This window comes from Miscanthus floridulus, chromosome 10 (genome assembly GCF_019320115.1).
Source record: "Miscanthus floridulus cultivar M001 chromosome 10, ASM1932011v1, whole genome shotgun sequence".
Taxonomy (NCBI): Eukaryota; Viridiplantae; Streptophyta; class Magnoliopsida; order Poales; family Poaceae; genus Miscanthus; species Miscanthus floridulus.
Genome location: NC_089589.1, coordinates 67072610 through 67099015, shown reverse-complemented (window position 1 = coordinate 67099015; position 26406 = coordinate 67072610). Strand labels below are relative to the sequence as shown.

At 53.1% G+C, this 26406-nt stretch overlaps 1 protein-coding gene across 3 annotated transcripts in view; it reads right to left on the bottom strand.

The window, feature by feature from the left end:
• Window positions 1-26406, bottom strand: part of LOC136486701 (uncharacterized) — a 33458-nt gene continuing 7052 nt past the window's right edge. Inside the window, exons 2-9 of one of the 3 annotated variants that reach the window (XM_066483659.1) lie at window positions 24430-24492; window positions 24240-24335; window positions 23853-23900; window positions 23352-23423; window positions 16387-16445; window positions 994-1084; window positions 727-894; window positions 1-277 (exon numbers count right to left, since the gene is read on the bottom strand). In XM_066483659.1, the coding sequence (XP_066339756.1) occupies window positions 757-894; window positions 994-1084; window positions 16387-16445; window positions 23352-23423; window positions 23853-23900; window positions 24240-24335; window positions 24430-24492 (567 nt within the window). In that variant the 3' untranslated portion in view covers window positions 1-277; window positions 727-756. The remainder of the gene's footprint in view (window positions 278-726; window positions 895-993; window positions 1085-16386; window positions 16446-23351; window positions 23424-23852; window positions 23901-24239; window positions 24336-24429; window positions 24493-26406) is intronic. The other 2 variants (XM_066483660.1, XM_066483661.1) reach the window with 2 other exon arrangements.

Below are 26406 nucleotides of genomic sequence, written 5' to 3'. Positions count from 1 at the left end.
TGGTCTAACATTGCATCCAGCATTCAAATTTCATATATCAAACTACTTAATATCAAAACATATAATCGAACTGTGTTAAAGATTGATCGTAGTTTCTCAACAACAAATGTGTTTAACCACACCATTGAAGGTGATTCTGCTATAACAGAGCAGCTCAATACAGCCAGTGAAAAGAAAGAAAGCCCATCAGCGCACACTATTGTATCAGTCGTGTAAGTACAGCTCCAGTTCTTCTGGCCAGGTAGACAGGTTCAATCTCCTACCATTACCCAGGAATCTGAAAGTCACAAGGCTTCAAATTAGATAGAAGCTAGAAGCAAGCTCATCATTCCAAAAACTAATAATTTATTTACTAAAACAAAGAATAAATTCTCAGCATGAACAAGGAATGAAAGCATGAATTATCAGTAGGAAATTCAACAGCTGAAATTAATAAGTGTTTTTGCTACAGCATCAAGTATGAAGTCATCACTGCAAATGATGTGTGGACCGGCTTCAGGTCCTAAAGTTTATGGTCTCCTCCAATGGCAAACTAGTGACCAAAAATGGCTATAGATGTATAGGAACCACATCAATTCATCTTGGATATGCATACGCTACGTGTTTCAACACAAGCAAAAGATGGCATCATCATGCAGTACCACAGATGATGCAGTCAAGGTAATATTGACACCATACCCAAAAAAATAGAAAACAATGTGACGATAGTTAAACGGATGATAATACCTACGGTATGGGAAAACATAGAGGCAGCCATCATCTTCTCCTCGCGGCAGCAGCAGCAGGTGCCCGTTCTGCTCCAGGTTGGCCCTGCCCTGCAGCTTCCTCTGGTATGTTGGCCGCTGCCGTAACAGCATTCATGACAATAAGACCAAGCGGAATGATGTACATCCACTGCAAAACAAACAAGTCAGACTGAAGGAACATGCATACACACACACAAACACGAAGATATTGAACAAAATACAGAAGATATTTAGTGCAGTTACTCACATATTTAGCCCAGAAAGATTTTTCAGGTGGTTTCATTACTTCGCCAAGACCATTGTCAGCTTCTATTAACTGATCCGCAAATGATGGGGTTCTGCAAGCACAAAAATTTGTAAGAATTCGGAAACTTCTTTGAGACTGTTCCAGTAGGGATAGATCTGTTAGGTCATGCACAACAGATGGATCCTCCCAATTTTTGCCATTGTGGAACTCAGTGGATGTGGATGTTCTCACATAAGAATAGTAGCATGACGAGGCATTTGATGCCCAGACCAAGCCATACACGGGAACAATTAGTGAGGTGCTCCTACTGTGATTAGCAGTGGAAGTTTACCATTTCAACTATGATTAGCACAGAGGCAAGTGGAAGCTTATATAGACTTCGTCTTGTCCAGTGTTCTTAAGGTGGTAAAGGTGATGCATGGTGACCCACCCCCTTCTAACCGCCGAGGCGATGCCGAAGCATAGTTATTAGGACCGGTCGGACGACCGGTAAAAGACCGAACCAGAGACTGCAGCGGTTCGGTTCACTTAAAAGACCGTCCATGCAATCAAACTGGTAAAAACCGGTTGAACCGTCCAGTTTTTTACTGAACCGGCGAACGGGCCAGTTCCATGTCAAACCGTCCGGCTCTGGATTGGTGGCGTGTGTGCTCCCTTGCGTTGCCTCCTGGTGCCCGCCTGTGCAGCTGCCACTGGGCCCGCATGAGTGCTGCTGCCGCTGTGTGTGCTTGGAGCCTGTACAGTGCGCATACCTTGCCTCTGCATGTGCTGTTGACTTTTGTATTGCTAACGTCAGCTCATGTGTGTTGCCTTTTGAATTTCAAATTTTCATAACTTTTTTATATGATCTCTAAATTAAACAAATGATATATCCATTTTGACTATCTCAACGAGCTCTTTACAATGGTAAACTCTATTTTAGCATTTGAGATTGTTTTACAATAATGAATATTTGAATTACTATTTAGATATTTTTTGTATGGAAAAAGTCCATTTTTGGCCCTCCAACTATGGCTGCAGTTTGTTTCTAGCCCTCTAACTCGAAAACCAGACACACGCAGTACCTTAACTCTCAAAACTGTTTAAAATTGGCCCTCGCGCCCATTCGACCGCGGTTTCCACACAGTAAACCCACCACGACCCCACCCGTCAGGCCTTTCCCTCTCACCGCCAGGTTGGGACCACCTGTCATCCCCCTCCCTCTCTTCGCGGGCCCCGCATGTCAGGCCTTTCCCCAACCTCCCCGCCACACGTCGTTGCCACCACGGCGGCTAGCATAGGCAGTGCTAGCCATGGCTGCTGCTGCTACTCGCGCCACGGCTGCTGCTCCTGCTGCTCGCGCCATGGCTCGCTGCTCGCCTGCGCCGCCGCGATGTCGTGCTCACTGCTCGCCCGCGTGGCGCCGATACCCCGCTCGCCACTCGCCTGCGCCGCCGCGGTGCCCTGCTCGCTGCTCGCCCGCGCAGCCACGTCCTGGGCTGGAGCTTCGCCATGGAAGGCAAAGCAACCCCACCGCTTCCTTCAGGCTGCCGTCGCTGCCGCTGTTGGGGCATTCTTCCTCGCGCTACTTGCCGGCGGGCGTTCTTCCTCGCGCTGCTCGCTGGCGTCTTCCTGTACGCGCGGAGGCAGGCGAGGTACGTCGAGGTGCCCAAGCACTGGGAGTTGGAGAGGGTCCCCGAGCTCGCCTCCTGTCTCCGTGAGGTGCTCGCATTCTTCTTCAGGCGGCCGCGACAGGACGACAATGGAGGGCGGGGGGGGGGGGGGAGTAGCATGACCGCCGCGTCGCGGCCGTGTCCTCTCTCTCGCCCGCATTGCCTCGCCCTGCTCGCGTTCGCACTCGCCGCGGAGAAACCAAGCTGCAGCGACGCCGAGGAGCTCCGCCGAGCTTGTGCGCCACCGCAGCCGCGCCATTGCCTGAGCCAGCACGCGAGTAGCTCCGCCTTGCTTCGCGCCACCATCTCCACCCACTTGCAGCGTCGATCGAGCCTAGGTGAGGGCCTATTGGCCACTTCCGCCGCCACCCGCCATGACCGGGGCTCGCCGGACTTCGAGCTTTCCGTGGCCGGCTATCACCGGAGCTCTCACTGTTAGTCGTTGAATTCTCACTCCTGGTAGGAGGAGAATTCTTACTCTCATCAAGAGAGGATGACACTAGGAGTTGGGGCAATTTTCTTGTCTATTTCTCACACAAACTCATACAAATGCCATACCAACCTGAGGGGTTGGGGTTACATACTTATAGGCTGCTAGCCAGCCAAGCATATGCCAAGATGCTAGTCTAAGATGCTAATATGTTGTCCTAGCTAAGATGCTGTCCTCTAGTCTAAGATGCTGTCCTAAAAACAGAAAAACAGCCACAAGGACCATGTGAGCAGCACAACCCCACAAAGACCAGCCACACATGAGACTTATCCATCATTCTCCCCCTAAGTCGTGTGCGTCGTCGTGTGGGAGAGTTGAACCATCCCGGTCCTGGAGCAGAGCTCAAGGAACTTGATCCTCCCAAGGGGCTTGGTGAGCAGGTCCGCAAGCTAGTCCTTGGTGTTGATGTAGCTCGCCTTGATGCTCCCTTCCTCCAAACAGCCTCGGATGAAGTGGTACCTCACCCGGATGTGCTTGCTGCGTTCGTGGAACACGGGGTTCTTTGCCAGGGCCAGAGCGGACTTGCTGTCCACCCTGAGCTTCACCGCTCTAGTGTCTCTACCGAGGAGATCACCAAGCAGTCGAGCGAGCCAGAGCGCCTGAGTCGAAGCGGTGGAGGCCGCTATGTACTCGGCCTCGCAGCTGGACAGGGCCACCACCTGCTGCTTGACCGACTGCTAGCTAACGAGGCACTTGCCGAGGAAGAAGAGGATCCCGCTCGTGCTCTTGCTGGTGTCGATGTCGCCGGCATGGTCGCTGTCGCTGTACCCGACGAAGTGTGCCGCCCCAGGTCACCTCGGGTAGTAGAGGCCGTGGTCGAGTCCCCGCAACGTAGCGGATGATCCTCTTCACAGCCTGCTGGTGCTCCGTCGTCGGTCGCTGCATGAACCGACTAACGTAGTCGACGGAGAATGCCAAGTCCGGCCGTGTGTGAGCGAGGTAGCGAAGGCTCCCCACAAGACGCCGGTACTGCGTAGCGTCCACCTCCTCCGTCGTGCTGTTGCGGCTCAGCTTCAGCCTCTCTTCCATCGGGGTGAGAGCTGGGTTGCAGTCGGTGAGCCCAGCTAGCTCAACGACGCGCTTGGCGTAGGCGGTCTGTCGAAGCGTGATCCCAGAGTCATCCTGGTGCACCTGAAGGAGAGAGGCCCCAGGTCACTCATCTGGAAGGTGGCCTTCATCTCTTCCTTGATGCCGCCACCTCCGCATCCTTGGTGCCGGTGATCACCAAGTCGTCGACGTAGACACCCACCAGCAGGGCATTTCCTCCATTGCCCCGTCGGTAGATGGCCGCCTCGTGCGGGCTTTGCTCGAAGCCCATCCCCTTTAGCATGGAATCCAACTTGGCATTCCACGCCCCCGGTGCCTGCCGCAAGCCATAGAGGGCCTTGCGCAGGCGGAGTACCTTGCCCTCCTTGCCGGGGATCGCAAATCCCGGCGGCTGGTGCACGTAGACCTCCTCCTTCAAGTCGCCGTTAAGGAATGCCGACTTGACGTCCATGTGATGAACACGCCAGCCCTCCAGGGCAGCTAGCGCAAGGAGTCGCACGGACTCCATCCGTGCCACGGGAGCAAAGGCGTCGTCGAAGTCGACCCCCTCCTGCTGCACGAAACCTCATGCCACCAAGCGAGCCTTGTGCTTGACGATGGCGCCGGCTTCATCCCTCTTCAGCTTGTACACCCATTTAAGAGTGATCGCGCGGTGACCACGAGGAAGGTCAGCAAGCTCCCAGGTGCGGTTCTTCTCAACCGCATCCATCTCCAACTGCATCGCGGCGCGCCATGCTGCGTCTCTCGGCCTCTGCATACGACCGAGGCTCGCCATCGTCACACGCAAGGTGCAACTGCGCCTCCAGGTCGTGAGGCACCGGTCCCGGCACCGGCTGGTCGCCGAGAAGATTCTCCATCGTACGGTACCGCAATGGCTCGCCGTCGTGGTACGCGTCGATGCGCTCCTTGTCGTGAGAGAGCGGAGCTCAACCGGGCTGTGCTCGACACGAGCTGGAGTAGACGTGCCTGGAGAGGTGCCTGTCGATGCTGGAGTGCGTGGCGTTGTCGGCTGTGGTGGAGCCGGCGAAGAACTCATCGCAGCCGAGGTCCTGGCTGGAGAGCGTGGTGCTATCGGAGTAGCAGGCGCCGGGGTCGGTGGAGGCTCGGGGACTGGAGTAGACGCGCTCGCCGAAGAAGAGCTGCCTACTCCTCCAGCTCCCTCGAAGTGGACGCACTCGACAGTGAAGTCGTCGTACGTCGGAGCCGAGCCATCGTCCACCGCCTTGTCCCACGCCCATCCTCGCCCTTCGTCGAACACAACGTCGCGCGCCGTGCGCACACACGGTGTCTTCGGGTCAAGGATGCGGTAGGCCTTCGAGCCTTCCGCGTAGCCGATGAACACTCCCGGAGTGCTCCTGTCGTCGAGCTTGCTGATGTGGCCAAGCTCCTTGGCGAACGCGAGGCAGCCGAAGACCCGCAAGTGGGAGACCACCGGCTTGCGCCCATGCCAAGCCTCGTACGGCGTCCTGCCGTCGAGCGCCTTGGTAGGCGAGCGGTTGAGGATGTAGACGGCCGTCACCACCGCCTCTCCCCAGAAGAAAGCCGGCATCCCCCTCTGCTTGAGGAGGGCCCGAGCCATCCCCACAACCGTCTGGTTGCGCCGCTCGACGACGCCGTTCTGCTGCGGGCTGTACGGCGCGGAGTAGTGGCACTGAATACCCTCGTCAGCGCAGTACGACGCGAATTTAGCCGCCGTGAATTCGCCGCCGTTGTCGGTGCGCAGCACGCGCAGCTTGCGGCCGCACTCTGCCTCCGCAGCAGCCTCTCCCTTGCTGCCGAGGACCATCACCCACATGTAGCAGGAGAGGTCGTCGACGAGCAGCAGGAAGTAGCATCGTCCTCCCGGTGTGGCCGGTGTCACCGGGCCACACAAGTCCCCGTGCACAAGCTCGAGCCTCTCCTTAGCTCGAAAGCTAGCCCGCTGTGGAAAGGGGAGTCGCCTCTGCTTCGTCAACACGCAGACGTCGCAGAGCTGCTCCACATGGTCGAGGCACGGCAGGCCTCGCACCATCTCCGTGGCACTGAGCCGCTTCAGGGCCTCAAAGTGAAGGTGCCCGAAACGCTCGTGCCACTGCCACGCCTCGTCGTCCCGACGAGCAGCGAGACAGAGGGGTTGTGCCACCTGCACGTTAAGGACGTAGAGTCAATTTGCGCTTCTGGATACCTTGGCAAGAAGGCGACGACGACGATCCCAAATCCTCATGACTCCGTCCTCAACCACCACGCGCGAACCGTTCTCATCCAGCTGTCCCAAGCTGATGATGGAGTTCTTCAACGCTGGGATGTAGTTCTTCAACGCGGGGATGTAGTAGACTCCGGTGAGCAGCCTGTGCTCACCAGACACGGTGGTGAAGATGACGGAGCCGACGCCCTTGATCTCCACGCCAGAGGCATCCCCAAACTTGACGGAGCCTCGGACGCTAGAGTCAAGCTCGGTGAAGAACTCCCGTCGACCGGTCATGTGATGGGTGGCGCCGGTGTCGAGACACCATCCGTCAGTCTTGTCGTTGCCGGAGCTGTCGCCGAGGAGGGCGTGTGCTTTTGGCTCGTCGAGGTGGAGGAGCTGCTGCGGCCGGTGCCGCTGGAGGTAGCTCAATGCTTGCATGTGCCATGAACAGAGCTGGCTCCTCCTCCTCCGCCTGTGCGACGTGGGCCTGGCCGCGTCGTTGCTGTCGGCAGTCCTTGGCCCAATGGCCGAGCTGGCCGCAGTTGCGGCAGGCGTCGTCCCGTGCCGGCTTGTGCCTGCCGGCGGCGCCGCCCTGGGCGCCTCCGCGGGCATCACCCTCGGCACGTCCTCGCGCCCCGGCCTGGGCGTCTCTGCGCGCCTTGCATGGCTTGCCACGCTTGCGGCCGCCTGTCGCGGAAGAAGGCTCCCCCTTCTTCTGGTCACCTTGGCTGGCAAGCCACTGCTCCCGAGTGAGAAGGAGCTTCCCGCCAGTGGTGATGGGCCCCGAGAGGGACTGTGGCTCATCGCTGTCGACGACCTTGAGGCGACCTATCGCCTCCTCGAACGACATCGTGGAGAGATCCAGCAGGGACTCGATCGAGCGAGCCATCTGCTTGTACTTCTCGGGGACGCAGCGGAAGAGCTTTTCGACAGCTCTCTCCTCGCCGTAGGTGTCGTCGCCGAACTACACCATCTTCTGCAACAGAGTGTTGAGACGGAGAGCAAAGTCATCAACGTCCTCACCTAGCTTGAAGGCCAGGTTCTCCCACTCCTTGCGAAGTGCCTGCAGTGTGGACTTGCGAGCGCGGTCGCTGCCGATGCGTGCCGCAGCGATGGCATCCCAAGCCTCCTTGGCAGTCCGCTTGTTGGTAAGCGAGAACTGCATCTCGGGCGGGACTGCAGCGATGAGGGCATCCAGCGCCCGTCGATCTAGGTCGTAGTCGACGTCGCCATATCGGACTGCTCCCACATGTGCCGCACCTGGAGCTTTACCCTCATCACCGCAGCCCACTTGACGTAGTTGGTCTTGGTGAGGGTAGGCCACCCACCGCCGGGACCGACGTCCCTGACAACAGCCTGGAGCCCGTGGTAACCACGGTACCGATCCGGGGAGAGAGAGCCACGCTGCCTGTGAAGGCCGCGCTCTCCATCGACCCGTCCGCCACCGTTGCCGTGCGCGCATCCTCCAGGAGCACCGTCGCCGTGCGCGCCTCCTCCAGGAGCACCGCCGCCGTGCGCGCCTCCTCCAGGAGCGCCGCCGACGCGTCCGCGCCTGTCTGGGCTGCCGCCGCGCTCGTGGGCGTGCGCGGCTACCCCAGGAGCGCCGCCAGCGCGTCCGCGCCTGTCTGGGCTGCCGCCACGCTCGTGGACGTGTGCGGCTGCCCACTGCGCCGCCCGCGCTCGCGCTGCCTCCCTCTCTAGCAGCTCGAGGTCCGCGTCGGCGGTGTCGTCAGCGGAGATGGAGCTGCCGATGCTGCCGCGCAAAGCCTCGACCTCCGCCGCACGCGCTGCATTCGCCGCCGCCGCTACCTCCGCCGCTGCCAGCCTCGACGCCCTTGCCGCCGCCGCAGCGGTCTCTGCCACCGCTCGCTCGCGTTCCTCTGCCGCGGCAAGTTCGGCCTCCTGCCGACGCCGAGTGCTCGAGGCGACCGAGCGCTGAGACTGCTCTGCGGACATGACGTGCTACCGGGGGGCTGCTGCGTGGGAAGAGGGCTGCTTCAGACGCGCGGGGGAGGAGTGAGCAGGAGTGGCCGGAGCAGCTGCTCGCAGCTGGGGCTGTTGTGTGGCTGGGAGGGAAGATGAGCAAGAGATGCTCAGGCTACAGGATAATACGTCTCTGATACCAGTTGTTAGTCGCTGAATTCTCACTCTTGGTAGTAGGAGAATTCTTACTCTCATCAAGAGAGGATGACACTAGGAGTTGGGGCAATTTTCTTGTCTATTTCTCACACAAACTCATACAAATGCCATACCAACCTGAGAGGTTGGGGTTACATACTTATAGGCTACTAGCCAGCCAAGCATATGCCAAGATGCTAGTCCAAGATGCTAGTCTAAGATGCTAATATGCTGTCCTAGCTAAGATGCCGTCCTCTAGTCTAAGATGCTGTCCTAAAAACAGAAAAACAGCCACAAAGACCATGTGAGCAGCACAGCCCCACAAAGACCAGCCACACATGAGACTTATCTATCCATCACTCACTCCCTTTTCTTCCTTCCCTCGTCTTCCCCACGAACCCTAGAAGCTCGTACCGAGCTTAGCCGCGCCTGCCATGGTCAGATTTCGCTGGAGCGCCGTCGGGCCCTCGTCGCCGTCCGCCATGCACGCCGCCGCCCTAGTTAGAGCTCGGTAGGGGTTAAACCCTAGGCACCTTTAGGTGCGGCTCGTCACGAGGAGCACGCCGGTGCCCTCGGTTTCGCTGGATTCCTCGCCGACGGCGAGAAATCACTGGCCATCTCCCTCTGCCTCAGTTTCGCTGCGCCCTCTTCCATCTGCCTCCGCCGCCTCCTCTCCTCTGCTCTCTGCGGTGACCAGCGAGCAAGGCACCGCGGCGGCACAGGCGAGTGGCGAGCGGGGTGTCGGCGCCGCACGGGCGAGCAGCGAGCAGGGCATCACGACGGCGCAGGCGAGCGGCGAGCAGGACGCAGGGCCCGCGCGGGCGAGCAACGAGCCATGGCGCGAGCAGCAGGAGCAGCAGCAGCCATGGCTAGCGCTGCCTGTGCTGGCCGCCGTGGTGGCAACGACGTGTGGCGGGGAGGTTGGGGAAAGGCCTGACAGGCAGGGCCCACGAAGAGAGGGAGGGGGATGACAGGTGGTCCCAACCTGGCGGTGAGAGGGAAAGGCCTAACAGGCGGGGTCATGGCGGGTTTACTATGCGGAACCTGCGGTCGAATGGGCGCAAGGGCCAATTTTAAATGGTTTTGGGAGTTAAAGGACTGCGCGTGTCTGGTTTTCGAGTTAGAGGGCTAGAAACAAACTGCAGCCATAGTTGGAATGATGGATAAGTCTCATGTGTGGTTGGTTTTTGTGGGGTTGTGCTGCTCACATGGTCCTTGTGGCTGTTTTTCTGTTTTTAGGACAGCATCTTAGACTAGAGGACAGCATCTTAGAGAACAGCATCTTAGACTAGAGGACAGCATCTTAGCTAGGACAGCATATCAGCATCTTAGACTAGCATCTTGGCTTATGCTTGGCTGGCTAGCAGCCTATAAATATGTAACCCAACCCCTCAGGTTGGTATGGCATTTGTGTGAGCTTATGTGAGAAATAGACAAGAAAATTGCCCCAACTCCTAGTGTCATCCTCTCTCGATGAGAGTAAGAATTCTCCTACTACCAAGAGTGAGAATTCAGCGTCTAACAACTGGTATCAGAGCCGTATTATCCTGTAGCCTGAGCATCTCTTGCTCATCTTCTCTCCCAGCCCCACAACAGCCCCAGCTGTTGGCAGCAGCAGCTCCTCCGGCCGCTCCTGTTCACTCCTCTCCCAGCTCGTCTGAAGCAGCCCTCTCCCCACGCAGCAGCCCCCGGTAGCGCGTCATGTCCGCGGGGCAGTCTCAGCGCTCGGTCGCCTCGAGCACGCGGCGTCGGCAGGAGGCCGAACTTGCCGCGGCAGAGGAACGCGAGCGAGCGGCGACAGAGACCGCTGCAGCGGCGGCAAGGGCGTCGAGGCTGGCAGCGGCGGAGCTGGCAGCAGCCAGAGCGGAGGCGGAAGCAGCGGCGGCGGCGAATGCAGCGCGTGCGGCGGCAGCGGAGGTCGAGGCTGTGCGTGGCAGCATCGGCAGCTCCATTTCCGCTGACGACACCGCCGACGCGGACCTCGAGATGCTAGAGAGGGAGGCAGCGCGAGCGCGGGCGGCGCAGTGGGCAGCCGCGCACGCCCACGACCGTGGCGGCAGCCCAGACAGGCGCGGACGTGCTGGCGGCGCTCCTGGAGGAGGCGCACACGGCGGTGGCGCTCCTGGGGCAGCCGCGCACGCCCACGAGCGCGGCGGCAGCCCAGACAGGCGCAGACGCGCTGGCGGCGCTCCTGGAGGAGGCGCGCACGGCGGCGGTGCTCCTGGAGGAGGCGCGCACGGCAACGGTGGCGGACGGGTCGATGGAGAGCGCGGCCTTCACAGGCATCGTGGCTCTCTCTCCCCGGATCGGTACCGTGGTTACCACGGGCTCCAGGCTATTGTCAGGGACGTCGGTCCCGGCGGTGGGTGGCCTACCCTCACCAAGACCAACTACGTCGAGTGGGCTGCGGTGATGAGGGTAAAGCTCCAGGTGCGGCACATGTGGGAGGCAGTCCGGTATGGCGACGTCGACTACGACCTAGATCGACAGGCGCTGGATGCTCTCATCGCTGCAGTCCCGCCCGAGATGCAGTTCTCGCTTACCAGCAAGCGGACTGCCAAGGAGGCTTGGGACGCCATCGCTGCGGCACGCATCGGCAGCGACCGCGCCCGCAAGTCCACACTGCAGGCACTTCGCAAGGAGTGGGAGAACCTGGCCTTCAAGCCAGATGAGGACGTTGATGACTTTACTCTCCGTCTCAACACTCTGTTGCAGAAGATGGTGCAGTTCGGCGACGACACCTACGGCGAGGAGAGAGCTGTCGAAAAGCTCTTCCGCTGCGTCCCCGAGAAGTACAAGCAGATGGCTCGCTCGATCGAGTCTCTGCTGGATCTCTCCACGATGTCGATCGAGGAGGCGATAGGTCGCCTCAAGGTCGTCGACAGCGATGAGCCACAGTCCCTCTCGGGGCCCATCACCACTGGCGGGAAGCTCCTTCTCACTTGGGAGCAGTGGCTTGCCAGCCAAGGAGATCGGAGGAAGGGGAGCCTTTTTCCGCGACAGGCGGCCGCAAGCGTGGCAAGCCTCGCACGGACGCCCAGGCCGGGGCGCGAGGACGTGCCGAGGGTGATGCCCGCGGAGGTGCACAGGGCGGCGCCGCCGGCAGGCACAAGCCGGCACGAGACGACACCTGCCGCAACTGCGGCCGGCTTGGCCATTGGGCCAAGGACTGTCGACAGCCACGACGCGGCCAGGCCCACGTCGCACAGGCGGAGGAGGAGCCGGCTCTGTTCATGGCACATGCCAGCATCGAGCTACCTCCAGCGGCACCGGCCGCAGCGGCTCTCCTCCACCTTGACGAGCCAAAAGCACACGCCCTCCTCGGCGACAGCTCCGGCAACGACAAGACTGACGGGTGGTGCCTCGACACCGGCGCCACCCATCACATGACCGGTCGACGGGAGTTCTTCACCGAGCTTGACCCTAGCGTCCGAGGCTCCGTCAAGTTTGGGGATGCCTCCGGCGTAGAGATCAAGGGCGTCGGCTTTGTCATCTTCACCACCGTGTCTGGTGAGCACAGGCTGCTCACCGGAGTCTACTACATCCCCGCGTTGAAGAACTCCATCATCAGCTTGGGACAGCTGGATGAGAACGGTTCGCGCGTGGTGGTTGAGGACGGAGTCATAAGGATTTGGGATCGTCGTCGTCGCCTTCTTGCCAAGGTATCCAGAAGCGCAAATCGACTCTACGTCCTTAACGTGCAGGTGGCACAACCCCTCTGTCTCGCTGCTCGTCGAGACGACGAGGCGTGGCAGTGGCACGAGCGTTTCGGGCACCTTCACTTTGAGGCCCTGAAGCGGCTCAGTGCCACGGAGATGGTGCGAGGCCTGCCGTGCCTCGACCATGTGGAGCAGCTCTGCGACGTCTGCGTGTTGACGAAGCAGAGGCGACTCCCCTTTCCACAGCGGGCTAGCTTTCGAGCCAACGAGAGGCTCGAGCTTGTGCACGGGGACTTGTGTGGCCCGGTGACACCGGCCACACCGGGAGGACGACGCTACTTCCTGCTGCTCGTCGACGACCTCTCCCGCTACATGTGGGTGATGGTCCTCGGCAGCAAGGGAGAGGCTGCGGACGCCATCAGGCGCGCGCAGGCTGCTGCGGAGGCGGAGTGCGGCCGCAAGCTGCGCGTGCTGCGCACCGACAACGGCGGCGAATTCACGGCGGCTGAATTCGCGTCGTACTGCGCTGACGAGGGCATTCAGCGCCACTACTCCGCGCCGTACAGCCCGCAGCAGAACGGCGTCGTCGAGCGGCGCAACCAGACGATTGTGGGGATGGCTCGGGCCCTCCTCAAGCAAAGGGGGATGCCGGCTGTCTTCTGGGGAGAGGCGGTGGTGACGGCCGTCTACATCCTCAACCGCTCGCCTACCAAGGCGCTCGACGGCAGGACGCCGTACGAGGCTTGGCATGGGCGCAAGCCGGCGGTCTCCCACTTACGGCTTCGGCTGCCTCGCGTTCGCCAAGGAGCTTGGCCACATCAGCAAGCTCGACGACAGGAGCACTCCGGGAGTGTTCATCGGCTACGCGGAGGGCTCGAAGGCCTACCGCATCCTCGACCCGAAGACACAGCGTGTGCACACGGCGTGCGACGTTGTGTTCGACGAAGGGCGAGGATGGGCATGGGACAAGGCGGTGGACGACAGCTCGGCTCCGACGTACGACGACTTCTCTATCGAGTACGTCCACTTCGAGGGAGCTGGGGGAGTAGGCGGCTCTTCTTCGGCAAGCGCGTCTACCCCAGTCCCCGAGCCTCCACCGACCCCGGCGCCTGCTACTCCGACAGCACCACGCTCTCCAGCCAGGACCTCGGCTGCGATGAGTTCTTCGCCGGCTCCACCACAGCCGGCAACGCCACGCACTCCAGCACCGACAGGCACCACTCCGGGCACGTCTACTCCACCACCAGCTCGTGTCGAGCACGGCCCGGTTGAGCTCGCTACTCCGCTCTCTCACGACGAGGAGCGCGTCGACGCGTACCATGACGGCGAGCCGTTGCGGTACCGTACGATGGAGAACCTTCTCGGCGACCAGCCGGTGCCGAGACCGGTGCCTCACGACCTGGAGGCGCAGTTGCACCTTGCGTGTGACGACGGCGAGCCTCGGTCGTTCGCAGAGGCCGAGAGACACGCGGCATGTCGCGCCGCGATGCAGTTGGAGATGGATGCGGTTGAGAACCGCACCTGGGAGCTTGCTGACCTTCCTCGTGGTCATCGCGCGATCACCCTTAAGTGGGTGTACAAGCTGAAGAGGGATGAAGCCGGTGCCATCGTCAAGCACAAGGCTCGCTTGGTGGCACGAGGCTTCGTGCAGCAGGAGGGGGTCGACTTCGACGACACCTTTGCTCCCGTGGCACGGATGGAGTCCGTGCGACTCCTTGCGCTAGCTGCCCAAGAGGGCTGGCGTGTTCATCACATGGACGTCAAGTCGGCGTTCCTTAACGGCGACTTGAAGGAGGAGGTCTATGTGCACCAGCCCCCGGGATTTGCGATCCCCGGCAAGGAGGGCAAGGTACTCCGCCTGCGCAAGGCCCTCTATGGCTTGCGGCAGGCACCGAGGGCGTGGAATGCCAAGTTGGATTCCACGCTAAAGGGGATGGGCTTCGAGCAAAGCCCGCACGAGGCGGCCATCTACCGACGGGGCAATGGAGGTAATGCCCTGCTGGTGGGTGTCTACGTCGACGACTTGGTGATCACCGGCACCAAGGATGCGGAGGTGGCGGCATTCAAGGAAGAGATGAAGGCCACCTTCCAGATGAGTGACCTAGGGCCTCTCTCCTTCTACCTAGGAATCGAGGTGTACCAGGATGACTCTGGGATCACGCTTCGACAGACCGCCTACGCCAAGCGCGTCGCTGAGCTAGCTGGGCTCACCGACTGCAACCCAGCTCTCACTCCGATGGAGGAGAGGCTGAAGCTGAGCCGCGACAGCACGACGGAGGTGGACGCTACGCAGTACCGGCGTCTTGTGGGGAGCCTTCGCTACCTCGCCCACACACGGCCGGACTTGGCATTCTCCGTCGGCTACGTTAGTCGGTTCATGCAGCGACCGACGACGGAGCACCAGCAGGCTGTGAAGAGGATCATCCGCTACGTTGCGGGGACTCTCGACCACGGCCTCTACTACCCGAGGTGCCCTGGGGCGGCACACTTCGTCGGGTACAGCGACAGCGACCACGCCGGCGACATCGACACCAGCAAGAGCACGAGCGGGATCCTCTTCTTCCTCGGCAAGTGCCTCGTTAGCTGGCAGTCGGTCAAGCAGCAGGTGGTGGCCCTGTCCAGCTGCGAGGCCGAGTACATAGCGGCCTCCACCGCTTCGACTCAGGCGCTCTGGCTCGCTCGACTGCTTGGTGATCTCCTCGGCAGAGACACTAGAGCGGTGGAGCTCAGGGTGGACAGCAAGTCCGCCCTGGCCCTGGCAAAGAACCCCGTGTTCCACGAACGCAGCAAGCACATCCGGGTGAGGTACCACTTCATCCGAGGCTGTTTGGAGGAAGGGAGCATCAAGGCGAGCTACATCAACACCAAGGACCAGCTTGCGAACCTGCTCACCAAGCCCCTTGGGAGGATCAAGTTCCTTGAGCTCTGCTCCAGGACCGGGATGGTTCAACTCTCCCACAAGACGACGCACAAGACTTAGGGGGAGAATGATGGATAAGTCTCATGTGTGGTTGGTCTTTGTGGGGCTGTGCTGCTCACATGGTCCTTGTGGCTGTTTTTCTGTTTTTAGGACAGCATCTTAGACTAGAGGACAGCATCTTAGAGGACAGCATCTTAGACTAGAGGACAGCATCTTAGCTAAGACAGCATATCAGCATCTTAGACTAGCATCTTAGACTAGCATCTTGGCATATGCTTGGCTGGCTAGCAGCCTATAAATATGCAACCCCAACCCCTCAGGTTGGTATGGCATTTGTGTGAGCTTGTGTAAGAAATAGACAAGAAAATTGCCCCAACTCCTAGTGTCATCCTCTCTCGATGAGAGTAAGAATTCTCCTACTACTAAGAGTGAGAATTCAGCGTCTAACATGGAAGGCCAAAAATGGACTTTTTCCTTTTTGTACTAATTAATAAGTGTTCCATATACTATGTTTCTATGGGTATGTTTTGGCATATCCTATAAAAAACTCTATAATACCAAAAAATTTGTGGACTTGTGGCTAGATTTGTTGGAAGTTGGTTATATAATTGTGTTTTTATCATCTTATCGGTATATAGGTGACCAACTATATGTTGCTAATTATATGTTGTATATCATTATGTTGTACCGGTTCAAAGTATTTTTGGGCAGTCCAATTCATCCGGTCCAAAACAATTGAATCGGCGGTTCAACCGGTTCCTAACGGTTGGACCAGTGAACCGACAGCCTCACCAGTTTGATCTCCGGTCCGGTCCTAAAAACTGTGTGCCGAAGTGATTATAAGGCGAGCCAAGTGGTGGAAGACAAAAAGAGGAAAGAATAAGGTGGGAGGAAGGATGGTGCCTGCAGTGGCTGCTTGTCCTTGATGGTTGACCTCCCTCTTGTTCTTCCTATCTTTTCCCTCCTTCAATCCCTCCTGCCCACTTTTTTGGCATGGCAACAGGGATACCAAGGATCTGTTATTAGGCGAGGCCTTGAAAACATTGGTCTTGTCTAAAAGCATAAATAAAATTGTTTTCCCCATTGGATGCGCAGATTCTTGTAGTGGTGCTTCATCATTATCTCTCTTTATTAAGCATCTATTGCCTTGTGCATGCCCTTAAATTGGATACTGAGATTCCAGTAATGCGCTTCATCATTATCCCTCTTTAAGCATCTATCGCGCATGCCCTTAAAGAGATTTCTTAATTCAAACTATTTCTATTATTAAAACAAATTACCAGCTTTATAATAATCTATTTATTTAATATTTTTGTAATCTCAAGAAAGTAGTAATTTACCTTGGTGCCTGTTCAGCAGTCTTTAGGATAGTGTAAGAGCTGAATGTCCATTTTGATGGCTGAAACAAAAAATTAAACATGCCAATATGTCACCATAAACTTGAAAACTATTAATCACCAATGAATGCACCACAGAAGATCAAAAAAGTGCTAGAGGTGTTAGTTGTAACAGTTTGGTGAAAGATTGAACAACTCTCAACAGTTTAATTTGAGAAGGTTGGGCAAATGAGCACGGATACGATTGAGGATGGCTCGTCTCTTTCCTCTCGACCCGGGCGACTCGGGCCATGGCGACGGGAGCGGCACACCTTCGAGTGTGGGTACACCATGCGAACGGGGCGAGTCCAAGCGGCGGGCTCAGGCTATAGTGGCTGGTTCGTGCGCGCAGCACGGAGGTGAATCGGCTTCGCCCTCCACGGACACGGTCCATGACTCGACTCCTCTGCAGTCGCTGTCCTCTGGGCCATGGCGACCAGGTGGTAGGGTCGTAGACCATAGTTCCGTATCGAATAAGGACCCCAAATCCTCGCCAACCCTTCATCTCCACTCTATTCCCTCCGTCTCCTCTGGTGAAGGCGGAAACCCTAGCGAATCCTCTAGATTCGTGGGGCGAGAGGAGAGGAAAGTTCAGCTGCCGCACGAGGTACCGATTTGGGCGCGCGGCTTCATATCTGGAAGCATAGTTCTGAGGTTGGGGTTTGTGGGGTGATCTCTGTGCGGAAGGTGGTGGATGCGCGTTCCTCTCTGCCGGAGATTGCTCCCCTTCGTGGTGCTTATCCGGAGAGAACAAATTAGTCGACTCTAGGCGGTGACACTAGATCGTTTGTGTAGGTCCTGCAGGCTCCTCCGCAGCCTAGTAGGGCTATGGATAGTTGTACGTTTTACCCCGGGAGGTTCAATTCTGGCTATGGTAATCGCGGTCGCTATGGAGGTTGGCAAGGGAACCGGGGATGGGCTCCTCGTGGGGGTGGCCACGGCGGCGGCGGAAGGTTCCAAGGCAACTGGGGGCGTGGTGAAAACAGGGGTGTGGTGAATCAAGCAAGGGAGCAGATTACAGTGCCACAGGGAGAACAGAAAGAGGAGTCTAATCCTAGCTAGAAAACAGAATCTGCTGAAGTGGAAACTTCTGTCAATAACTCTACTCAGATCATTGTGAGTGAGGATCAAACTGGTCAGGGTGGTGAGAAAGTGGAAAGAGAAGCTCCTAGAGAGCATCCAGAAAGACAACAGTTCTGTCAAAGGTGTGGTTCGGTAGGTCATGTTTCAAATGCATGTCCTAACCCTGTTGTATGCTCTAGATGTAACAAAGAAGGTCATGTGTCGAGAGTATGCTCTGCTAAAATGCCCTGGGAGTTTATCTCACCATTTTGTGGGCTATGAGCCTATGGACAAGGTTTCCATGTTATTGAAAGTGCAAAAACTGATGAGGGAATTAAGGATATGTCGTCTACTGCTCTGATAACTATAACATCTTGTCAGGCCAATGGCAGACAAATTGAAAATGAGTTTAGACTTGGGTTTTTTGGAACCATACCATTACAATTTTGCAAGTTTAGAGATATGCCATTACAATTCGTCTATTTGGAGAAGTGCCATTATAATTCTGTCTCGCCCTCATCCATACCATTTTCTACACCCCAGCGTATATGGACCCACTGTCAGTCATGTACACATACAGAAAACGCGTACGAATGTCATGTCCCGGCTTCTTTCCGTCAGAAGAAGCCCGCCCGTGGCGGTCAGCCCGCAAGGGGGAGCGGCGGCGCTTGCCCACGGCGGCCAGCGCGCAAGGAGTAGCGGCGGCGCTCGCCTGCAGCGGCCTACGCGCGAGGCGGAACGGCGGCGCTGGCGCACGGTGGCCTGTGCGCGAGCGGAACAACGGCGAGCGCCCGCAGTGGCCTGTGCCCGAGCGACGTGGCGGCGAGCGCGCGAGGCGGAGTTTGCGACGAACGCCCGCGGCGGCCTACGCAGAGGTCGTGCTGAGTCCGGGAAGAAGCCTGTGCCGATGGACGCCGCCGCGGCGCCAGTGACGACCGCGATGGGCATCAGGCCGGGACTGTCGCGGCGGAGGCGCTCGCCCAGCCCGAGCTCTGGACTGCGTTGCTGAAGACGCTCACCCGCGAGGTCATGGGCGTGCTCATCAACAAGTCCAAGTCGGTGACCATGAGCAAGTGGGACGCGCGGCGCCTGTCCGTGGAGCAGGTCCAATACGCCTGCATCGATGCGTTCGTATCTTATGAGATTGGCCAGTTGCTGCTCACGGTAAGTGCGTGGAACGTCCGGCAACCAGTGCAATGATCTCACTGTTCATTGCTTCCGTGGTTCCGGACTTTCGATGGCTTAAGCTTTGGACTGGACATCATTTTTCTAGTGTCACTTTGTTTTTTCTAGCTTACTAAGTTCAGGCACTACAGCGTTGCCCTGGCCTGCTGCAAACAGCAGCAACAAGCATGTGAAGGTGTACGAGCGCGACGGGGAAGATGCGTGGCACTCGCAGAGGTCGTGCGAGTCTGGGAAGAAGCGCGTGCCGATGGCCGCCGCCACAGCGTTGGTTAGGAACACGATGGGCATCAGGGACTAGTGCGTGGCGAGCCAGAGGTAGCACATGGCGAGCAGGATAAGCAGCGTGTCGCCGAGGTCGTACAGCTTGGAAAGGTAGAACACGCGCGCCCAGAATAGAAGACAGCGGCGTGGAGAGCGCGCACCCGGCGGCCAAGGCGATAGAGAGCGCTAGTAGGGCCGCGTTGTGGGCGGCAGATGCCGCACAGAGCGCCGACGGAGGGAGCGGTGGGATGCGGGGCAGGACGACCACCGCGGCGAGGTAGCCACAGATGACAGCTGCCGCGAAGGACGCGGTTGCGCCGACCGTGCGGCTTGACTGCCAGTGGAACGAGGCTACGGCTCCGCACATCCGGCTGCCAGCAGCTGCGGGCGAGCGCCGCCGCTCACGCGCAGGCCGCCGCGAGCGGGTTTGTTCTAACGGAGGAGGCGGGGCTTCACGTCCATACGTATTTTCTATACCTATATGTGCCTGATAGTGGGCCTATGTACGTGGGATACGTATAAAATGGCATGGATGAAGGAGAGACAGAATTATAATGGCACTTCTCCAAATAGACGAATTGTAATGGCGTATCTCCAAACTTGCAAAATTGTAATGGTATGATTAAAAAAACCCATTAGACTTAAGGCTGGTCCAAATTCTACCTGGCACTGGTTTGCCAAGAGAATTGGGGAAGGCAAATATCAGATGAGATTTCCCAATGCGTAGACCATTGATGATCTAGCCCATTTTACTGAACTGAGGATGAGGTCTATGCCTGATGTTGTCTGTAAGGTTGAGAAATGGAACCCAGCAACTGGCTCTAAGGGGGCCCTGGATGTGGCTTGGTTCAGAATTAGTAACATTCCATATGAGAAGAGGTCATACTCCAATGTATGTATGGTGGCATCCAAGGTGGGTTTACCACTGGAGGTAGATGTGGAAAATCTGAACAAGAATGACTACGTGAGAGTCAAGATTGATGTCACCAAGGTGCCTGCATCAGTTGATGGTTTGCTTGATTTCAACTTTTATGATTATTTTTTCCAGAGAGAGGTTCCACAAGATGGCTTCACCAACCCTGCTGGTAATACATGGATTAGAAATGACAAAAACAAGCCTCTAGATGATCTCCCATATCCTAAGAAACAAAAAATGGATCCTGCCAAGAGCTCTGCTCAGTCGTTTGAAGCTGGTACAAGCAAGTCTAGTGGAGTAGTTAAAGGAAAGCAAGTTGATAGTAATGTATCTCAACAGAAAGAGAATGTGCAGCTGGAAAGTGTAGATGAGGACAGTGAGGATGAAGCACTCTTAATGGGAGATCTTGTTCAGCCTGGTTCAGAGCAGTTGAGGTTTGGATCATTTGACAATGTGGAGATCAGGATGCTCAGTACCATAATTGTGAATGAGGATGCTCATGCAGTGATTAATGAATATGGCTCCAATCTGGAAAATTCTAAATTTGATCCACTCAAAACTATAGAAGCTAAGAATGCTCTGCATGATTGTGGCAAGACTAAAATCTTTCAGCTGGAGGATTATATGATTGGTACTAAATCTAGTAAAGGGTTGCATACAATACAACTATACAAGAAAACAAGGAGGGTGAAAGTGTTCAAGATAGAGCTGTTTCTATAAGTCCAGCCAAGGGGAGTCAGGGCGCGCCTGAGGTTGATCTGTCTAGTCAAGATATTGACTGGGATCTCATCCAAGATGAAGACGGTCGGGAGTCTGAAGTTACTGAGTTGGAGATTGAGAATGGCAGAACCCATGACAAGAGGGATGAAGAAATGGTGATAGCTAAGGCAGACATGGTGGCGCCATCACATGAGGGGGAGCAAGTGGAAGAAGTGATTCAGAATGACAAAGACAGTGAAGGTGCTAAGAATCAGGAAAGGGTGAATGTTTGGGAACAGCAAGACAATAGTTCAGCTCAAGCATTGGAGAAAGAACAAAGCATCAATCAAGATGGGTGATCAGTGTGGCAACAAGTGAGGCAAAGCAAGAGGCTGAGGGACAATGGAACATCTCAAGCAAAGGTGGTGGAGCAAGCTCAGAACAACAAAACCACAGCCATGGAGGTTGAAGGTATGGAATCTCATGACCAGAACTCCTTTGCAGTTCTGTCTAATATGCAAATTATTTCTCTTGCGTCTCAAATGGGGAGTCATACCGAGTCTCTTTCATATGAGAAAATTGATGTTCTTAAGGACCTGGAAAATGCTAGAATGAAACTTAATGAACATACAAATATGACATCTGACCCAGTAAGTAGTCTGGAGGAAGAGCCTCTTCCCTTAGAAGATCAAAATATGCTAAATTGGGGATCTGATGATTCTGAGGAGGACCCCTGTGTGGTCGTTCCTAGTGCTAGGAAGAGTAGATCTTCCAAAAAGTATAAAAGAAAAGGCAGAGGGAACAAGGGTCACCCTGCTGTGGGCCCTTGCAAACAAGAAAGAGATGAATCCAAGGTTAGCCCTAGATTCAATCTCAGAGATAGGAACACCATCAAGAAAGTTTTCAAATGATAGGAATTATATGGAACTGTAGGGGGGGTGGCAAAGAAGGGTCTAAGCTCCTACATTAAAGAGCTTATATGGGACCATAAGGTTGATTTTATTGGCATCCAGGAGACTATGAAAAAGTCCTACTCTGAAAAATTCTTTAGGAAAATTGACAATGCCAAGGAGTTCAGTTGGCACTGGACTCCCTCAAAGGGCAAGTCTGGTGGCATGCTAAGTGGGATTAAAAAAGATAGATTTGATATTGAAAATTTTGAAAATGGAGAATATGTTATTACAGCTGATGTGTTTGATAAAAACCTAAAGAAGAAGTGAACTCTGGCCAATGTTTATGGCCCTGCTCATGATGAGTCTAGAGAAAGTTTCTTGTCTGAACTGTCAAATTTTTGCTTCAAGGCAAAGTACCCTTTGTTGATGGGGGGAGATTTTAATATTTTGAGGTATAGTTCTGATAAGAACAAGAAATTTGTTGAGAATAATTTTTCTTCACTCTTTAATCTCATCATCAACTTTATGAGCTCAGAGAGATTCCTTTAAATGGGGGGAAAGTATACATGGAGTAACAATAGAGAGAACCCCACACTAGAGAAGTTGGATAGGGTGCTAGTCTCTGGTGATTGGGAAGCTGAGTTCCCTCTGTGCAATTTAAGGAAGATACCAAGATACATGTCTGATCACAACCCTTTTGATTGTGAGGACAGACTTAGATCAAAAAATTGGTTCACAGCCTTTTTGCTTTGAATGTATGACTGCTAAATACATTTGGAGCCTTCTGGCTTTTTCGCTGGGGGCTGATTGCAGACCTTCCAATTTGGATCAGTTTTGGTCTTGGATCGATAAGATTTTACCTCAAGGGGCTGTAATGCATACTGTGGGCTTGGCTGCTGTTTGTTGGGCAATCTGGCGCTCACGAAATGCTGTGTTTTGAAAATAAAAGAGTCAAATCTCCTACTGAGATTGTGTGTATGATTTGCTCTTTTCTCACTTACTGGGCAGGTCTGTTAACAGAGGAGTGGAACCATCAAGCCGTTCAAGGAGCTGAAGCGGTGAAGACGGCAGCTATCTTCTTTCACAGGCAGAACGTCCAGAGCTGGGCTCAGGAGGAACACCAGCTGGTTCCATAAGCTGGATGAACCACAGCGTCTGGCACTCGAGCAGTGCAGGAGCGCTGCGAGCCTTTTTTGATAGACTCTGCTTAGTTCAGAATGTCGCTTTTGTCTTGTAATTTGCCGTTCTGGACTGTCGTTGGGTAGTTACATCTATCATAGTTCTGATGGTCGGTATTCATGCGTATGTTCCCTCTGTGACCGTAAGCATGAATAGGTTGCGGTAAATCAACTCATGACTGTTCGTTATGGCTCAAACCTGATACTCTCTGTAATTTCGTTACTCTGGTAATGAAATTCGATCTTTACCGTTGTGGAAAAAAAAAGTTTAATTTGAGAAATTTGTTAGCACATTAATAGTGTTGTACATTAAACCAATAAGCATTTCAACGTGCTTCAGTCAAAATTAACTAATCAATGTCAACTTAAATTAACCCATTTTGAGCAATCTAATCTGCAGAGCCAAACCAAATCACAGTTGACATTCATACAAAATTGAATTATTTCATCAAAGTAATTTTGAAACAATCATTTGTACCAGCCCTACTAATTAACAAAGCAAATACCTCTATCAATAACAAGTAACCAGTGCAGATAACACGTTTCTTAACAGTTTTCTTTTCTCTTTTTTCTTTTGCCATGAGGAAGAAGTATGGGATTGCAGGCCAATCTATAATGTGAACATTACTAATTTCAGGATATTTAAATGTCAAAAGGCTATCAGGATCCTTCTATCAATCATTAATTATGTTGAACACTCATAAATCATAATATAAATCCTGAAAGAAAACTAACCAATTTCATTGGCCTAGGGTATTGGCATCCACCAACAGAGCCATAATTGACTGCCAAAATATTTACACCATCCTGCAAATAAGGCAATAGCAAAGTATAATGTGAATCGCAACACCAAGGAAACTTCTATAGGTATTCTACAAAGCTAATGGAATGCAATTCTTCAAATGGCTGCAGTAAGAAAAAATAACATTTTTTCCATGCAGCTACTTGGAATAGATGACAAGGATAGAGAAAATGTTTAGAAACTTCGTGTAATCAACATGTTATGTTATCAGTACAGGTGCTAGAAAAAATGAGCACAAGGTGCATCTTCTGCTCTCTATCAATACTGGAGATTTGGGAGGTGCTAATGTAAAACAAAATAAAGTTAGCTAAATGCATCAATTGATGTTATTACATACATAAAGTTTCTGGGCTATCCCAAAATTTTCCATCATCATAAACAACTCTTTAAAGAGGAAGATATATGAATAGAAATAATGAAATGGAGAAAGTTACCATGTGGATAACAATGTGTTCATCCAAACTGTCACGCAGAATGCATCTCTAAGAAACATAAGAAAGTCAAGACAGTTAAAGAACTGAAATGGATAACTCTAGAATCAGACAATAAATCAATAGTTCAACATCACAGTTTTTGCAATACATCAAGCAGTGGTTTTTTCTTATAACTAATTTAATTGCTTTATTTATTGATTGTTCCACAAAAAATGTACACGCTAGGTGCTAAATAAAAGGAGTGCTTTGGGGACACCTTTTAAAACATACCTTATTTTTCAGGTTTCCGTTCGTACAATGATTTGAAGAACAGATAATTGGAGTGTTGAGCTTATTTTATGATTATAGTAAAGAGAAACACACTGATGAACTCAGTAGTCAACTTACAGCTTTGATTGAAGAAACAACATTATGTTTCTTTGTAGTGTCCAACACATTAGATGGCAGCCTAATTGTATAAAAGCCATCTTCCTGAAGCAGTTTCTTCAGTGACAAACAAATGCATAAGCACCAAATTAGTTGGAAAAAAAAGTCATCAAGGAAATCAGGGTAAAAACTGTGGTGGACAAGAAGTTACTTTGAACGCCACTTTATCATCCTCAGTTAAATCATTCCTTGTAAAGCGAAGCTTAGTGAGGGTCTGATCCATAAGAATAGTACAGTTAGGGAAATAGTTTTCCTCGCTTGCATTTACAGCATTTACTGTTGAAGTGAGAAACTAGATATCTAACAAATTCATTAACATAAGTCAAATAAGAAATTTAGCTCTCTTGCTCATATCTACAGACCTACAGTGAGCATAGGTGGTTGATTATTCACCAATGATTAAATTGGAACACTAGCAAACATAACCAAAAGTACATAAAGATCAAAGATGCACTAAGAGAAGTATCAACCATCATTGATTGAAAGTAAATATAAATTGGAAGCACATAATTCACAATACATCTTATCATATATGGTGAATAAAGTACACACAAAAAATAATCTACAGAAAAATGATGTACAGAATGCAGGATCACCAAAGTTTCAAGCCTAATAAATGCATGTTGCATTTTGCAAAGGCAGGTTATGGCTTGCTACTAAACTTTGTGAAATCATATTGCCAACTCCCAGTTAGGAATACACATTCCATTTTACTTTGACTTTTGTGCAATACAGTTCAATTTAAATAAAACACTGTTGAAAGCTTCTAGATAAGCTGCTGTGATTTTGGGCTCCTCGCATTGCACAGGCGAGGGTAAGGCTTGCCACTGACACCCTTCCCCAGACTCGAACCCGCGACCTTCCGGTCACAGGCGGTAAGACTCTACCGCTTGCACCAGGCTCGCCCTTCAAAATTGGGGCAGACATCAAAGTCCAAAATAATGAAGCACAAAAAGTACTATAATAATAGGCCTTGTGCAAATATGAGCTAAAACGAGAAGGAATGCTTCCACGAAGGTTTTGGGCAGGTCAGATTTTGATTGTGTTCGGTTCATAACAGATTGCAATCCCGTGTACTATCCCCCTCTAAAGTACTACAACTAAAAGGCATAGCGTATGCATTATTGTAACAAAATGATAAACAACTAGAAAATATTTAAAATTGGATATCATGTGCTTAACAGGAACAGACATGGAAGTTAATGCATATAAGATATTTTCATACATGCAAAAGGTTGTGATGTGCTAGGGCCATGATTAAATACAAGGTATCATCAGGACTAATTCTGTTCCGAGTTTATTTCTGACATATATAAAATTAAGTATATATGTAGGCAGGAGCTGCTGTTGTAATTTGATGAGCTACAGGGTAAAAATGCAGGCTTAGTTAATGGTGATTCAGCAGACCACACCAAAAATCTGTTGTATGCCCAGCCCCCGTGTCTATTTCTAATTATTATTCTTGTAAATCTTGAAACATATGAATCGAAAAGGGGATGATGTTTTCAATGTTCCCACCCAATAAATTCCGCAATATGTAAGATAAACAAAGACATTGAACATAGTTTTGAAAATAAGTACAGAAAAGAGAAGTCAGGTGACAGCCTAATGTTTCAAGACTTTATTTCCTTATTTACACGCCAATTTACTGTCTTTAATTTAATGTCAAATATTTCCTGTCCCTGGGATACTCTCCTTATAACCAAATACCAACTCAGTTATCCACATATAAAGCAGCTTCCTAATGGTAGGGAAATGTCATTTGTCTAAATCAGACAATGCTAAGTAATTTCCAAGCTAAACAACTTCAGGACCATGCTAGTGGTATTAACCACAAATTTTGTATGTCACCCTAGACTAAGCTTCACGGGATCTACTTGTGATTTATGATTTGGAGGCAGCATGATATACGATATTAGTGCTCTTTAATTACCATCTTATACCCTTTTCTAATTTAAATAAAAGCAATAGTCTTTTTTTAATAGTCAGCTATATCTTGGTTGCTCTTCATGGCAATGGATATATCTTAGGTATTTGTAAATGTAAGGTCATGCAGCCTGAAAGGCCACATAAGCAGCAAGTGACCATCCAAATGGAGAACAATCAGGAGAATACTGCCTGCTTGCAG